At 37.1% G+C, this 18,525-nt stretch overlaps 1 protein-coding gene across 3 annotated transcripts in view; it reads left to right on the top strand.

Annotated features, from left to right (window-relative positions):
- Nucleotides 1-18,525, top strand: part of cep112 (centrosomal protein 112) — a 207,319-nt gene that overhangs the window by 21,758 nt on the left and 167,036 nt on the right. For all 3 annotated transcript variants that reach the window (XM_077230618.1, XM_077230619.1, XM_077230620.1), the window contains 3 exons: nt 529-576; nt 1,376-1,447; nt 15,332-15,418. In XM_077230618.1, the coding sequence (XP_077086733.1) occupies nt 529-576; nt 1,376-1,447; nt 15,332-15,418 (207 nt within the window). The remainder of the gene's footprint in view (nt 1-528; nt 577-1,375; nt 1,448-15,331; nt 15,419-18,525) is intronic.

Raw genomic sequence — 18,525 nt, 5'->3', positions numbered from 1 at the left:
AATGTTCATTAAGTAATGTGAATTTCAGTTTCAGTTTGAAAATAACTCAAACCACCGATACACAAAATGAATGCCTTCCAATACCCACAACAACACATAAAAGAGGCTTAAATGACACGCATCCACAAATTGAAGGGTTCCAGGTAAAAAAAAAAACAGTTGCACAAAGTTCACTTTTCACACAGCATTGGTATTTTTTCTTTCCCTCAAATGACAAAATAATGAATGAAAACAAACAGTAAGGAAATTGCTGCTCAAGTTCAGTTCAAGATGGATTTCTCTGAATGTTTCAATTGTGGTCCGTGTCATCATGTGTCTTCTACGGTCTCATCAGAGAGGACAGACTCCTATTGCTTACAGATTATGGGTTATGGTGATAAAAGACAAACTCTTGAAGTCACAACACTCTTTGAAGTCATTCCACATTGTTTATGACAAATAAAGGAGGTCAGAGGTGGACGGGAAATGTTTGGGACTTACCCGAGGAGGAGGAGAGTAAAGTTGTGTTGTATTGTTTTATTTTTACAGATAGAAAACCCCAGATATCTGCGTGAGAACCCTGTCCCTCTGTCTCCGGTGAGTGAAACAACATTGAGCTCCACACATTTACAGTTTAATCATTTCAGTTAAAGCATGACTTGTTCAGGGAACAAAAAACAATTATGAGAAATAGAACAAGTAGAAATAGAAGATACACAGTAAGTAATCAATGCTTGAAGTTTTTAAAGCAATCTAACAGCAGTTGAAAGTGAATCTAAATGATTGTGTACTTCAAAAAACACAAATACATTGGCCAGATCAAAGCATACAGCAATTCTGGCCATTTAAATAAAAAAATTCATTCATGTAGTCACTATTGCAACTTTTTAAATTTTGGTATCGACAGTACTTTTGACTAGGGATGCACTGATAAGACAATTTTGGCCAAAACCGATAACCGATAATTCTTTACATTTGAAAGCCGATAACCGATATATTGGCCGATAAATCTAAATCCAAATATATATATATATATATAATTTTAACCTAATTGCAAAAACAAAAGTCTCACCATTAAAATCCATGTCCCAAACACACAATTACAATGTTCTCATTATAATTTGATGTAGTCGATATGAGAGACTGTTGCACTTTACTGTATTTTCCTTTATTGATTAAACCATCACGTTGATTATGAGCTTCTGAAGAGTCTCAGCTGAAGGAAATAACACATTATTTAGCTTTAATATATCAGACAAATTTTCTTATCGGTGCCGATAACATTAAAAATGAACATAAATCAGCTGATGGCGATATATATCGTGCATCCCTACTTTTGACATCCCAAGTTTTTCCATATTTGCTCATTTTTTGTCTTTGTCTTTTATATTAATAGATTTACAAATCGAGTCGTGGTAGAAACAGCACTCTTTGTGACGAGGCCTCCCCAGTGAAAGCCGATAAGGAGGTAGGAGCGTGATGTTCTCTTAAAAAGTGCTTGTAATGTGCTGTAAATGCCTTCAAACTGGTCCAGTCCCCTAGAGTTCAACTAAAAATGAACAAGGACATTCTCATTGCATGGAAAAAAACAGCATAATTCTGCTAAACGTCTTAATTTCTTCACAAAAGCAAGACATCCCTACGGGTTTGGGACGACATGATTAAATGATGACAGGATTTCCACTTAACTAGTGACTTTTTCTTCAGTGCTGCTGTCTTGTTGAGATTTGTCATCCACCACACTTTTCCTCTTCTTAAGTAAATGCTATGATGGCTGGTTGCTTTTAATAAACTCAAGAAAGCGATGCCGGATGACAGCTTGCACACACCTTACCAAAGCCAGCCTCTCTGAGTTTGGCTTGTTTAGGGACACCAACTTCTCCTAAGAGCTTTACAAACCCTGTTTGTGATGACAGTTTCCCGCTGTATGTGGGTTTAAGCTGAAAATCCCATAGAACAAGCTTCTCTTTGATGTCAGTTGACTGGTATTGTTGAATATAGTGAGCGTGACCTGCTGTAATCACATTTCCTCTGGGAAGAGCAGTGCTCAATTAGGTCAACTTCAGTCAGACAGCATCATCAGTGTTCGTCTTCACTAGGATACAGCCGTTTCCAAAACAGATAAACACTCTTTTAAAACGGCCCTTAAAGGGATAGTTCAACCAAAAAAATGAAAATTAGCCCATGATTTACTCAACCTCAAGTCATCCTAGGTGTACATGACATTCTCCTTTCAGACGAACACAATCAGAGTTATTTAAATTAATGTCCTGGCTCTTCCAAGCTTTATAATGGCAGCGAATGGCTGTTTCTGTTTTGAAGTCCGTAGAAGTGCATCCATCCATGATAAAATGCATCTATCCATCATAAAAGTGCATCTATCCATGATAAAAGTACATCCATGATAAAAGTGCATCTATCCATCATAAAAGAGCATCTATCCATCATAAAGAGCATCTATCCATCATAAAAGTGCATCTATCCATGATTATTGCATCTATCCATCATAAAAGTGCTCGAAACGGCTCTGCGGGGGTTAATAAAGGCCTTCTGACACGAAGCGATGCGTTTGTGTAAGAAAAATATTCATATTTAAATCCATTAATTCGGCTGTCTGCCGGAAGATAGTTATTTTAGTCGATAAAGTTATAAATATGGATATTTTCGTGTGGAGCACTTTAATCATGAATAAATGCACTTCGATGGACTTCAAAACTGCCATTATATCTTGGACATTATTTAATATAACTCTGATTATATTCGTCTGAAAGAAGAATGTCATACACACCTAGGAAGGCTTGGGGGCGAGTAAATCATGGGCTAATTTTCATTTTTGGGTGAACTTTTTCCCTTTAAGTCTCCAGGGCTGACGTTTGAAAGATAAAGCCACCACATTAACTCCACACACTTTTAGACGAAGAGATTCTGAGATTAGCAAAAACACAGTTGGGCTGTAGAGAGTGGTAATTAATAACAGGTGGCAGCAAGAGGAGCGTTTGAGTTAATGCCTGAAGAATTGTTCCAAGGTAATGGGGTGAAGGGTGAGTCAAACGTACCTCAGGAGCTGCTCGGCTTTGATGAAGGGAAATGGTGCATGAGTTGCCCTCCGCTGCCCCTGATTGAAATGACTGTAGAGTTGAGGGCAGAGAAAAACAAAGCTCGTTACGGCACTTCTTTTGTTGTGCGTTCTTGGCGTTGTACCACACCATTATTGTTTACGCTTTGTTTGCAATCTGAAATGATGGGTTCTATCTTTATTTCTCTGCAACGTTTCCTTAAAACTGTCTGTAGACTCGTTTTGCTGCCTGTTCTTGTTGTGTTGGGACACGTTATGATTTAAACTAGAGTAAAAACAGCATTGAAGTTAGCGTTCACGGTCAGTGAGTCACTTCAAACTCTGTGTTTTGTTTGCAGCATCACACAAAAAGATTCTAGTCTTGTGGCATTTTTCCATATAATAAAATATTTTTTGTCAAAAAAAATACTGTATGGTGGTGAATATTACTGTTAATTATGTATTGGTGTGCTGGTGCATGTAAAATCAAACTAATATATATATATATATATATATATATATATATAATATTCTATAATTTATTATATAATATCTTACTCATGTTTATTTAGTGAACAAAAGATAGTCGTTTAGTGTGAATCTGTAGGGTTCAATGGTTGTTTGATGGATATGATGGTGCTTCTCATTGGAAAAACAGAGAAAAAAAGATTATTTCAGGGTGTACTCACACTAGCCAGTTTGAACCGTGCCCGAGTGCGTTTGACCACCAAAGCGCGGTTCGTTTGACTAGTGTGAGTGCTCCGAACCGTGCCCGGGCGCGGCTCGATTGGCCGGCCCTGGCCCGCTTGGAAGAGGTGGGCCAGAGCACTGTTCATTTGGACTCGGGCACGGTTCGCATGCAGTGTGAGCACGGAACAGGACGCGTGATGTACGGGAACTGTAGTCCGTAATCAAAGCTGCAAAGTCCTTGCTGCACTTCAGCTGGTACCTTGCAAACCTCCTCATACGAGCAACACGATTACGTTAAAATTTTCGCGCCACTAAGGCGACACATCTGTTTAACAACAGGCTGTGAGAGGGCTGTGGACCAAACGACACAAAATTATCCACAAAGAAAACAGAGCGATGGACTCCATTGTGTTCAGAGAGCGCCGCTCGTCTTGTTTATCCCGAAACCGTCGCACCATAATGACGTAAGCGTGCTCCGGCACGAATGCTGAAACCCTATGTGAGTGCAGGCCAGAGGGGGAGTGGGGAGGAGGGACAACCGTGCCTAGTGTGAGTACACCCTCAGAGTAAATGCATTAATATCCACGTATTTAGTTTATATCATATATTTAATCATATAATGATTAATGAATAACATTAGTAGACTGAAAATAGAGATATATATCCTATGTAAGGTAACGTAACAATTCTCATTGTCTGACAAATGTAAAGAGATGCATTTTTTCTAAACAGTCTATTTTATTACTATTGCTATTTATTAGCTTTTGTTGACCTTATTAATCATGCTCTTCAGTGATTTGTGAGAGATGTATTAATGCTGTATGTGTCTTGATTGTTAAGCCACAGCAAAAAATGACATTTCGTTTTTTTGTTCCGCGTAATGTTTAGGGCCGTGAAAATGCAACGTTGATGTCCCTACAATAACAGATAAAACTGTAAAACTCTTGGATGTATTTTAAAGAGTCACAGCACGGCGTACTTCACGTACTTTTGGAAATCCAGCGTTTAGTTGATCCTGATAAGCGCTCATTGTAAGTTGTAAACACGATGGCTTGCTTTTTCCATGAGGGGGTTTGGCATCATCGCATCTTTGCTTCCAGGAGCACTGTTAAATAATGCGACAGGCACATCACCTGATCAGATGACGACTTTGAAACTCCTAAAGTGTGTTTCCAATTTTGTTTGCCATGTACGTTCAGCCAGCGGTCCATGGGTGTGTGACGTCTGAGGCTGAGAATAGGATTACCCAGGGTTACTATTTCAAGTGTGAAAAGCCATATTCTGTGGTCTATTCTACTTATGTGAGAAGCACATTTTGTTTACACATTACTTTTTTTGCATTAACACATTTAAGTTGTGTTATTTTCCTTCATAGATCCACGCCAGTGATTCGATTGAGATGTCATCAGTGTGCCTGTGGAAAGCTTTCTGGTGAAAAGTCACCCATATTTTGACTCTCAAAATAGCTGGAATCACAGACACAACCCGCAGTGTGGCGCTAAAACGTAGCAGACGTTTCGTGCAAAACATTCCCTAAGGAAATGTGTGAAACCGATGCCGGGCAAAGAGAAGACATAACAGCTGCTCTCGTCTCCTTCGCACCGTCTTTATCTCTCCTCCTCCCACCCTTCCATCTCTCCTTCTACTCTTCAAAAGCCCTGCATCTCTGTGAGTTTAGCAGGAGTAAAAGCACCAATGTCATTCGCTTCACTGATTCCAGGGAATCTGAAAACCCGGAGGTGTGCGCTCGCCCGCCGCACCCTTTCAGACGAGACTTTCAGAACGCCACTGATGTAGTTTGACAAACTTTTCTAAAAGCACCAATTGAAGCTTAAAAAAAAAAAGACAAGAAAAGAAAAAAGTGCCGCCCACGTTTGCATCTGCGCTGCCGGGATGTGTTTGACTGCGTGGCTTCAATCAGTGCAATCTCCATCTCTGACAGGTCTCATGTGGTCTCTGAGATTGCACATGAAGAATCGTACGCAAAGCGAGAGCTGTTTCTCGGGGTTGAGTGGAAGTAGGGCAGGTGACTGTTGCAAACTGTGTGTTTTGCTCTTAGAAGATCCCTTACAGCCTCCGGATAATGCTGTCAAGAGACAAACTCATGCCTTTGGTTTCTATAAATCGTGTCTGGACATTGATTTTAGGGTTTATTCATGAAGCCTGTCTGAATATTGTGAAATATGTACTCATCTGGAGCTTCTAAGGGGCGTCATCTTCAACTTGGACTATATCTCAACCAGGGGCGTTTCCCTGGTAATTGAATGAGAAAATAAAACGGTACAATGTAGTATTGAATATGACATTAAAAAGTGCCTAAATCATTCTTTTTTTCTAAAGTGACACTGTTCAAAACTGAAGTTATGGTCAACAGTTAAAGTATTACCGCCCTTTGAGTTTTAACAAACCCTAAAGCGAAAATGAGAATAAAAGGGGTTAAGTCACATGACAGGAGGCATTGTCTCCATTGATTGCGCTATGATTGGCTTATTATGCTGTTCACGGGGTAAATCTTGTTTTCGTGGACATACCTGAAACTACTTGAACTGTGAGTGTTTTTTAGTGAAATCTTATAATGAAAGTGCATTCTGGACTTTAGTAGTGCTTTATGTGTCCTGTTGTTACAGAGGCCGTCTTCGATTACACATGCGCTGCCACAACAAACACAGAGCGTGCGAGATTGAGGAAGAAAAATGCACAAGTTAAATTAAGAAAAATCACGCTGCCAAGTTTGAATTTCGGCTTAATTATCCATAAATATGTGGGTCAGTTTTGAACTAAGTTCATTTTTGTTTTCATCCCCATATGGTTTTCTATGGCTGTTTTAGAGAATTTGGCCGTTTTTGTACATCACAGTATAGACTTAATTTATATTTTAATCATTAAATGCTCTGTCACATGAAATACAAATCTACTTTGCATATTTTCATATTATAAATCATTGTTTATTTGTGGATTAATTTAAGTGTTCATTTATTTAATTAAATATTCAAGAATCTTTTCTTTTGTGTTTCTTTTTTAAAAAAAAAGTAACTGAAACATTATTAAAAACAGCAATACATTTCCATTGTACTATAAAGCTTTAAAAAATGAGGATAAGTAAGCTGATTGCTTAATGTTTTAAAATGATGAAATCATAAATCAGGAGGAACCACTTTAAATTGAATGTAACATTGTATATGATGCAACTTTTACTGTCCGCCCACGGACCTCAATCAAGTTTGATTTGTGTCTCTTCTTTGTAAAAAGTTGAAGCACCTCTGTTCTACAGCATGCGCTCAGTTTTCTCTTTTTCAGTCTTCATGCCATTTAATGTTATGATGAAGCAACAGAATCGTACAGTTGTAGGCCACGTTCACACAGCATCAGAACACGGCTGGCAGTTCTTGATTTGAGTCCTTAATACGGTTACTTTAACACACGATTTTCAGGACTCACCACCGCTTTCTCAGAAAACCTGCTGTGTGTGAACGGACCGGATTGGACAACTAGAAGCAAGAGTGTTTTCATTCGTGGTTTTTATTTGTGGTTTCGTAACTTACAGTGACGGAGATATGATGAGCTGTGTGTCGTCTGAAGGTTTTAGATCAGTCAGTTTTGTGTTGTACACACACCTCAAATGCCCCGCTCTACACCCAGATATAAAACAGCTGTCGGTTAATGAAGATTTGACGGGTGAACCTGCGGCTCAAAAGTGATACGATTTTTCAGTTTCTTCTCTGATATTACTTTGGTCACTGTCACTATAGCGACTGGCTTGACTCCTGTTGCACGTTCACCTATACACACCTGTAGGTAACACCAGTTTTAAAAACTGACAGTGTGAATGTACCCACGATTGCACAATGTGGCTTAATAATGGCACAGGCATTTGAAGGTAACAATATCACTTCCTTGAGCATGTACAAGAAGACCATGGATTGGTTAAGCATTCATATCTGCGCTTGTGTTAGGGCTGGGGGGGGAAATTAATTTTTACGATTGATCGTTTTTTAAAATGTGGTCGATTCAAAATCGATTCTCAAAGGCCACGAATCAACTTTTTCCATATTTATATATCGATCACCCAAAAGCCAGTATTAGTTTTCCTCCACTGTTCATAGGCTTGCATGTTACAGCGAATGCTGTGAGACTTTATATGTGTTTTATCTTAAACTTAAAATAACCTGATGCTGTTTGATCAAGGCATGCCACTGTTCTGACTCGTCCAATTTTCAGCATCAATTTTTCATCTTGCATCAAAATCCTGTCTATTCATTGAATGCGTTTGAAATATAGAGTTGGGTTCTGTTTTAATGTACCCATGTGTACCTAAACTAAAAAGAGTTTAATATACAGGTTTGTGGCTCTTAATGTCTTTTTATTAATTAACCATTTGCAAACTTATGTTCACGGTTCTTTTTTATACATATAGGATTTGTATTAAATCTATATTCATTGAGAATGGAATTGGGAATCGAAATCGAATTTAGAATCGAAATCGAATCGAATGGGAACATCTGAATCGATACCCAGCCCTAGTTTGTGTACGCTATGATTCTGGTCTAAGATACTACAAATGCATAGAGCATTTTGCATTTAGAGCAATTTGCACAATGTAAGAATAAGCTTAAAGAAAAAAACGCCTATTGCCACACCTGCTTTTTGCTGTATATAGTTTGATTTTATCTCAATTTTACCTTTTTTATGTTGTATTTGCACTATTTTGGTCAACCCTCATACTCTGGGAATGCAAGGCCTTACATATAGCTCTCTGTAATTGTGTGCACAATTTTTTTTTTAAAGTGGCAAAGCTAAAAAGAAAAAAAAAGCCTATGGCTACACCCGCTTGTTTTTGTAAATCATATTTTGTTTTGTATATAGCTTGATATATCTGAATTCTACCTGTATATGTTGACATTCTTAAGTTTCTTTTTTTTTAAAGTAACTAAAACATAATTAAAAACAGCAATACATTTCCATTGTACTATAAAGCTTTAAAAAACAAAATGGGATAAGTAAGCTGATTGCTTAATGTTTTTAAATTATGAAATCATAAATCAGGAGGAACCACTTTAAATTGACCTAATTTACAAGTGTAGCTAATATTTATACTATACCTATATACTATACCTATATAAAGTTTAATATACAGGTTTGTGGCTCTTAATGTCTTTTTATTAATTAACCACTTGTAAACTTAGTTTCGATGTTCTTTTTTATGCATATTAGGATTTGTATTAAATCTATATTCACTGAGAATCGAATCGAATGGGAACATCTGAATCGATACCCAGCCCTGGTTTGTGTACGCTATGATTCTGGTCTAAGATACTACAAATGCAAAGAGCATTTTGCATTTAGAGCAATTTGCCAAATGCAAGAATAAGCTTAAAGTGGTGTGTAAGGTTCGGCTCTAAGGGCCCAGCTGGAGAGCCAGGTAAAGAGTAGATCTGAAGGGAGACTTTGGCTATAGCATTAGACCATTTATAAAGATTCATCATCACAATTTTATCAGTTTTTGGTGCTACAAGATCTTGTGCTTGTGTAAATGTCCTCATCAGCCAAACACCAGCAGCTGATGCGCTGTTTATTACGCACTATACACAAAACAGCTTTTGTGAATCACAGAAGAAGAAGAAAAAAAGACCCTCTCTCGAGTTGACGAAAGCCTCCTGGGCTGTATTCAAGTTTTTGATGTGTAAATAAACACATTGTTTACATAGAACATGATTCGGGCTTGAATATGAAATGACACTACGGTATATACTAGGGCAGGGTGATGTGTTAAAAATAGTTGCACAATATTTTCGGCAATTAATATTTTATACAATTACATTACGTTGTCTCTGCACTCAACCCGATTACTGTATATCTGCAATTCTGCCCATGTTTTCATTTTGGTTTTTCTATATCATGCAATCTCTTCATCAGGACAATCTTCAATCTGACAAACGCTTCTAAAAAATGGTTTGTTGAAAATAACAACCTGTAAAAAAGACAGAGTTAGGCTAATGTATGGCTACGTTCACACTGCAGGCTGAAACGACCCAATTCTGATTTTTTTGCCCCTATGCGACCTCTATCTGATCTTTTCAAATGCGACCCAGGCCACTTGGGTATGTGGTCCAAATCCGATATGTATCCTGTTTGCTATCTGTGTTTAAACTAAACTCAGTTTAGTGTAATGCATTGCATGAACACAAAATAGCAAACTGCCATTCAGAAACAATCCACTTCTACTCATAGTGTTCGTCAAAAACACCAGACACTGAGCGCTTTTTGCTGACAATGTTTCCAGCATGAAACGCACACTCAGCTCTGACCGATGTGCCAATTTTTACCGCCAACTGAGAGCATTTTTGTCAACAGGTTTCACTCTAAAAAATGCTGGTTTGTTTCAACCCAAATTTGGGTCAAATATGGACAAACTGATCCATATTTGGTCCATATTCTGGTCCTTTGAACAGCCCATATGGGCTGATTCAAAAATGTTATTTAAAAATGTAACCCAACGACTGGATTTGTTCATATTTGACCCAAATTTGGGTTGAAACAACCCAGCGTTTTCTTTTTAGAGAGTAGCCATTTCTCAAATTAACAACGGTATACTGGATAAGCTAACACAAACAAACCGCGTCAGTTACGCCATCATCATGTCAAGCGCCTCTTGACTCAACAAAAATTTGAATGCACGGTTTATTCATTCGAATGCACAATTTTTTTTTCCGCAAAAACAACCCAACCGCTTGTTAAAATATGTATTTAAAAATGTAACCCAACCGGTGGATTTGTCCATATTTGACCCAAATTTGGGTTGAAACAACCCAGCGTTTTTTTAGAGTGTATGTTTTCGAATGCGCAATTTTTTTAATTCGACGAATATTCGAAATTCACATTTTTATTTGACAGCCCTATTGCTGTTAAATAATGTTACGATGTTTTGCAGTAAGTAATTTTCTCACTGACCCAGCTTTCAAAGAGGAAGCTCAAACACAATGGAAAGTTTCCCAAAACGTTGATCAAGCATCAGTGACCACTCCAGTTGAGTTGGTTTTTCCGGTCTGTTGTGGCTCTGTGAATGCTCTTGTGGCCTACAGACGTCTGGATCTCACACACACACACACACACACACACACACACACACACACACACACACACACACACTCTTTTACTCTGGCCGTACAGTGCCCTGCAGCGGATCTGATAAGCCAGTAGATCGTGTCCCACGCTGGTGGCAGACGTTGAAAGCCCTGATCCGCAGTCAGCCGGAGGCTTGGGAGGCTCTCACAATAATCCAGCTCATGCCACATCAAAACATGCTTCCCTAAATACACGAGAAGAAAGACACCGCTTCAGGAATGACCGGCGGCCATAGTGACGAAAGTTTCAGCAGCACTTATTGTATAAGCGGAAGTGTGTGCTCACACCTCTCTTCTGTGTGTATGTGCTTGCGTTGAGGAGCATGTTCTAACAGGACGGTTCAGAAAAATGTTGAACTTTCGCTCTCAGAAATCTTGAGTCACATTAAAAGCCTGAGGTTGCTCTAGGTGAGGCTTAAGTTAATTAGAGTTTGCTTGCTAATTACTGGTGACAATCAGAAACCTGTTTAAAAAACAAAACAAAAGTTGTATTTTAAATTGGTCCTCAATCATAAATCCATCTTCATATAATTCCCATGCCATACTGTAGTAGTGTTGCTCTGAGAAAATTATTGGGTGCATCTACTGTTAAACTGTCTGTAAAGTACAGATCAACTGTGTATGGAAGCTTGCTTCTGCCACAGAATAAAAATAAAAAAGGTAACTGCGACATTTTATCTCACAATTGCGAGTTTACGTATAGGATTACGTGATATAAAGTCGCAATTTTATGTCATAAAGTCAGAATTGTGAGATATAAAGTTGCAATTCTGTATTATTAAGTGAGAATTACTTGATATTAAGTCACAATTATGTGTTATAAAGTCAGAATTGCGAGATATAAAGTTGCAATTGCGAGTTATAAAGTCAGAATTGCGTTATATAAAGTTGCAATTGTGAATCATAAAGTCAGAATTGTGTGATATAGTCGAAATTGCATGATATAAAGTCAGAATTGCGTGTTATTGTCAGAATTGCATGATATAAAGTCAGAATTGCGTGTTATTGTCAGAATTGCATGATATAAAGTCAGAATTGCTTGATATAAAGTCAGAATTGCGTGATATAAACCTGCTTACTCGCAATTGCATGTTATAGTCAGAATTGTGTGTAATAAAGTCAGAAGCGTGAGATATAAACTCGCAGTTCTGACTTTATTATACACAATTGAGATATAAAGTCAGAACTGCGTGGTAAAAACTTGCGATTGCGAGAAAAAAAGTCAGAATTGCGAGTTTATTTCTCGCAATTGCAAGTTTATATCTTGCAATTTCTACTTTATAAAACGCAATTCTGACTTTATATCTCGATTTTTATTGTGAGATAAAAAGTCGCAATTGTCTTTTAAAATGTTTTATGCTGTGGCGGAAAATAAGCTTCCATAAATGTCATCATTATATGTGTAGTAACGTTTTTCTCTTCCTCTATCTGCTGTTTCCTGTCCAGTGTTAATCATCTGTGTCCTTCTGAACACATGGACTCTTTCCTAATGTCTCACAGCGCGATACATGTGGTTTTGTGTTTGCTTTGAACTGTCTTAACTGACTTTCAGTGAGTGATCTTACAAGCAGAGCTGTTGTTTCTCTGTAGGTGTAGAGGAATCCCAACTCTCTCATTCAGACATTTCTGTACTTTGGCTTTTTGTGAATTGGTCATATCATGAAAAACATTTCTTTTGAAATAAGTTTAGCATTTTTTTTTTATTAATTTGATGTGCTGTGCAGACATTATGCTGAAAACCATTTCAGATGAAAGATTTCCTGTATCATAAATCAATAAGCTTTTGCTTAAAAACAATGAAAAAGGCCATGATTCATCTAAGTTTCAAAAGGTCACCACAGATTAAAAATGAAAACAACCATAACAAACATAAGTAGCACTTCCTAAAACTTTCTGAGAAACTTTCTGGATTTTTGGTATACATATCTTGGTATACATTATATATATATATATATATATATATATATATATATATATATATATATATAGGAGAGAGAAAGCTTTATGAGCAAACAACTCGGCTTGATACTTTTTAAAGGGGTCATGAACTGGATTATTTTATTATTTTACAATGTTGCCTGGGTTGCCCTTATAATGTTAGTATGATTTTTACATCAAACATTGTCATAATTAAGAAATAAAAGGCATTTTTCCTAGCCTGATTTTAGCGTCTGGTTTGAACGCTCTGTTTGAAGGGGCGTGTCTGCTGTGAGACTTCAGTGTAAACGCCCACAGCTCTGATTGGCTGAAATGTTTGCATATAAAATAGCTAGTATTACATGTGAAACTCTCGGAAACTACTACGTTTTTACTATTACAGCTATCGAGAAGATGAACAAATCTTTAAATGTATTGTTTAAAGCATTATACTTAAATCTATTCCATCACATGAAAGGTTGCAGTGATGAGCTGAGCAGATGACATACAGCCTGGTGATCTTGTGAATAAAGATCTCATTATTGCAACGCAGTTTTTGGACACTCACAAATGCTTTTTTACCAAATAACAATGCAAACACGACGTAAATACAGGTAGAGCTTCGTTGTGCAGTGTAACAGCGTCATTGATTTCATAACGAGATTTGCGCGCTGTGTGATTGATTGACTGACAGCTTGGGCGATTGGAAAGGGAGCGTTCTTTTGTTGCTTTCTTTCTATAACTTAATCACAGTTTTAATATTATTTCATCTTAAGAGAAACGATGTGAAGTTGATCGTTTAGTCAGTGATGCATAAACAGTATTGAATGATTTTGAGAGAAAGATAATACTGAACTTGAATAATTACACATTAGAAATCACTGTTCACAGATCAGGCATTAAAATAAACATGGTTACTTACATGTTTGTGGCGTTGCTGCTGGCAGATCCGTGTCGTAAAAGTCTGTTTGCAGAGCCTGTGTTGGAAATTGTGACTGATTTTCTGTTGATTTAATAAAGCTTAACCACGCATTCCTACTATGGAAATCCGAAGGAAGCTTATGCAGCAAATGTCTTCTTCCACAACCAGGTACTGCACAATATTTCGTAAATGTTTATTGCTTGGTAGCTCGATCCAGTTTAGCAAAATTACCTCGTCTTGGGCCTATCTATGTAATGCGTGAGTGGGTGGGCGGGGCTAAACAGGCCGTGTTGAAGTAGGCGTTGATCTTCTTTTGCAGAGGAGGGGTTTTATCCTCTTTGACGTCATAGATCCCCACTTTGAAAAACCTGTCGTTCGCTGAGCCTGGTGTCAATAAAAACTTTTATTGGACTAACAAGGAAGTTTTCAGTTCTGAAACCTCTGAAACCTCCTGTATGTCAAAAGCTCAAGGATAATTTGATTTCTCAGTTCATCACCCCTTTAATATTTGTTTCATTAGTAATATATAATGCAGAATGCCACTTCATATACAAATGATTGGACGGGACCAATTTCTCTGAGCACAAATCAAAGGAAGAATAGTGGAAATTTTCATAGAAGTCACAAAATTATGGAAGAATAAATTGAATTTGTTCCTAGTTTTTATCTGGGGTGACATTTGTTTTTAACTTCAGGGCCTTTTCATTGTTTTTAAGGCAAAGTTCATCGATTTATGATACAGGAAATCTTTTATTTGAAAAAAAAAATTGTTTTTGTTGCTTTTGTGGTATCATCCACATGCAGTTATGTTACTAACCAACTTTGCATGTATTTTATATTATTTAAGCACATTAAACTTGATCAGTTTGACTGAATTTTTACTTAAATAATTTACTTAAAATGTTCTTATAATGAAAATGTTAATTTCCTGTAATTTGCCAGGTTTTTCTAATATCTGTCATTATTAGCAGAACACATTTTACACCATAACCAATAATTTAGTCAATAATTCAAGAAGATCCATACTTTAAAACTCTCGATTCTAACTTGTACTTGGCCTTATGAAAAAGTAACACAGTTCTTTTAAATGTTAACTATAGCATTTGTTACAGTAAGAATATAATTGCAGGTAAGATTGTTAATGGCTCTTCATTAAGGCCAATGTTCATCTTTTTCTTTCTTTTTTAGCAGCCTTCACATAGAAACTATACCTACAACATGCCACAGTTGTAATATAAATCTTTAGTGAAGAATCTGTTCCCTTAACAGATAATCTATTATTAATTCTACAAGAAGTTAGTCAACATTTACCACAATAAATACAAGTGAACGTGATCAATTCTAGTAAAGGTGGTCGAGTAGTTTATGTTTTTAGGATGTTTTCTCCTCTTTTCATCAGTTTATGTGGCTGTAAGGCATCATGAATTCTTTTTAAAAGAGGGAAAACAATATGTCATTTTGGTGATCAGTGATGAGCTTTAAGGGATAAAATGATTGGGTCAGAAAGAGTAAAAAATGGTCATTACAAAAACTAAATTGTGTTTTTGGTGCAATAAACCATTACACATTCATTACCACTACACATAGACTTCAAGGAAAACAGGGAAATGTCGTCATTGTGTCATTTGATCTGTTTTTCATTTGCAGGTTGAGCTGAGGACTAAAGTCTTGGAGGCCAAACATCAGGAGGACACACTGAGGATGCAGCAGAAACATGATGCCGAGATCCAGAAGGTGAACGACACCGTTTGTGTCACAAAACAACTGTTTTCTTAATCGATTAGCTGTCAAATATACCTTCAAATACTTTGCCCAAAAATGAAAATCTCTCATCAATTACCATCCCAGATGTACATGACATTCTGTCTTCAGATGAACACCAATAATCTATCTCTGTGAGTCAAATAATCTCTCGTGCCACATTAGAGAGCGTCAAAACAGTAAGCTGAGACTTTGTTTCCTATCAAAAGTAATAAAGCACAAAGCTTATTGCGATTTATTGGACAAACATTCAATTTTCTCAAAAAAACAAAAAAACCCCACATATTCTAGCCTATTGTCCTGTAAATTCTTGTATAAAAATGAAAATTTTAACAAAAGCAGAGCCTATTATCATAAATATATGGAAATTAAAATGACAGGTATTTATAGATGGGGACAGAATTTTACGACCCTGTGTCAAAATGATGGAGATTGGGGAATTTAACGCAACCTCTGAATTAACAATGTATATTCATTATATTAAACACAAGAAAAATAGAACCACAATCCATGTTTAAAACTCAAAGTCCATCTCAGTTTGCCTTAATGCATAAGATTTCCTCATAAACTATAAATAAATCTGTAATTATCTGTCGATAATAAGTATGTTGGTGATACACAGATTGACTGCTCACATCTTGCAGGGTAGATTCTGCAAACATGCAACTCCCATTTAAGTGTTATTGTTGTGGTGATACTGTTTTTTAATACCAATATCAGGCCAGAGTTGCACCAACCATCAAACATGTATTATAATATATTTCTGAAACTTAAAAACTGGCATGTGCTGTTTTGTTACTGTATGTTTCATTCATTCCCAGTGGCATCACACCTTGAAATTCTGCTTCAGTAAAGCCTATTAAATGAGCTAGGTTTACAGATGTTTGTATGTCACCAGCCTTTATAAGCCGTAACATGATTCTTGGCAGACTGTTGTCTTTCATGTCATCCCTAAAAGCCCAGCGGCCCCTGGACCCCGTCCTCGACACTCTGTCACGACTCTGCAGGTGTCCGAAAGAGCTCTTTAAGGAGACAATGGGAAAATTGTGTGTGTCCCTAAATGTTCCAGGAACTTCCCTTTAACCTCCTCTTTCCCTCGCTCTTGCCTGCACGCTTTCATCTTTCACAGGCCTCGTCTCACTGGATGATGAGCTTAGCAACAGAGTGCACTTCTGATGGACAAAAAGCAGGGCAAATAATCCACTGATGGCCTCGCCAAATTTTCAGAGAGAGAAAATAATAACTTTTGGGAGGCATTTTTGGTTTGAATGAAGTTGCATCTGTGTTTGAAGGAAAAACCAGCTCTGAAATGGTGCTTTCGCCTGCTATTCCCAACATTTCTTCACTGAACACTGTTGTATTAGGCCTTATGAGAGACCATCACCCCCAACCTCAGAGAGTACTTCTGTAAATAAGAGCTCTTGTTGATGAGGACTATTCTTGTTTAGCAGGATAAATAATCCACTGGCTTTTCAGAGGGAGAAAATAATATCATTTGGTTTGAATGAAGTTGTTATTTGTGTTTAAAGGAAAAAGCAGCTCTGAAATGGTGCTTTCCCAACCTCTCGTCCCTGAACACTGTTGTATAGACCTTATTCAGAGATGCGCCATGACAGGGATGGAAGCGAGGCTTTGAGAGATAGACTTACTATGTTTTCAATGGCATCCCCTGTAAAAAAAGCTGTATAAAACTCAAAGACCACTTATTATTTTCCACTGCTCATATTGATGCCTACTATATTGAAAGATATTTTGCTGTGTTTCGTCAGCAGAACAATCAAAAAAACAGTTTAACCCTCTAAGGTACACATTATGTTCTAACCATTAAATACAATTTTTACAATAAGTTTTTATTACATGAAATAGCTTCAATCATACAAATCAAAGAAAATATATTTTAGGGGGTACTTAAATGCTGGCTATGCTGTAACACAATGGAAAATGGTCAAAAAAGTAGTTTTCTATAAAACTATGATTTCTTTTCTATTTAAATGCACTTTTCTTTTAGAAATTGATAGATTTATATACTTGAAATGGTAGATCCCTACCATTTAATCCCTATCCTTCCCTATCATTTGGCGAACTCATCCTCACCCTCGCTAACTCTGCACTTTTGCTCTTTCTGTAAAATTTATGTTGCTGCATTCATTTTCTGAAATTAAGAAATCAGTTTGTTATTTACACATAAATACAACTATACTAGTATAAACACTTGAAATAAATAATAACTGCAATCATATTGTTGATGCTAGTATCTATTAAAAAAAATCCAAATGGGGAAATACATTACTGCAATTTCACTGTGGTACAGCATTGCCATTTGGAAACATTGATATTCTCTCAATTTACAGTAAAACTATGTTAGACTAAGTTGATTTATGAATAAAAATATCGAATTTACTTATCAAAGATGCTGCAAAAAATCCCCCTTGAGAAGAGCTGTTTAGAAATGAGGTTAAACAAGCATTTTCTGGGGCTCTTCAACAGGTGTGATTGTGATAGTGGGAAATTCAAAGGTCATGTGACTTTAAAACAGCACATCATTGGCTACCTTAAGGCCTGCCCTTTTAATTCCCATTGTGAAATATGTATATTTCTGAATAACAAGGAAATTAGTAGAAATTAATTACTGCCATATGGCAACGCCATACCATAAAGGGTTAAATAACATTTCAACCCACTGAAGAGATGTATGTCTGTCCCTCACATCCTCACTTTCATAACCGCTAAAAATCAAAGATGGCGCTGCTGTGAATAAGGTCTATTAGGCCTCGAGAGACCAACCTCAGAGAGTACATCTGTAAATAGGCGCTCTTGTTGATGAAGACTTTTCTTGTTTAGTATCTCCAGTGTGGACTGCGAGCTTCCTCTGGATCTTGAACTCATTAATTCACCAATTCTTTGTGTTCAACGTTACATGAACTCTTGGTCTGTCATTGTGTCCGCTTTGCTCTTAATGAGCGCTGTTGTTTGGTTCCGAAAGACACTGTTCTGAGAATGTCAATATTTGCTCAGGTGCATCTTTCTTTGAAGACCCTATAAACACAACACACACACACACACACATGCAGTGTTGTGCG

This window comes from Siphateles boraxobius, unplaced genomic scaffold (genome assembly GCF_051911475.1).
Source record: "Siphateles boraxobius isolate OS27281-9 unplaced genomic scaffold, OSU_SipBor_1 15, whole genome shotgun sequence".
Taxonomy (NCBI): Eukaryota; Metazoa; Chordata; class Actinopteri; order Cypriniformes; family Leuciscidae; genus Siphateles; species Siphateles boraxobius.
Note: the sequence above shows the minus strand (reverse complement) of the source record. Positions and strands in the feature narration are given on the sequence as shown.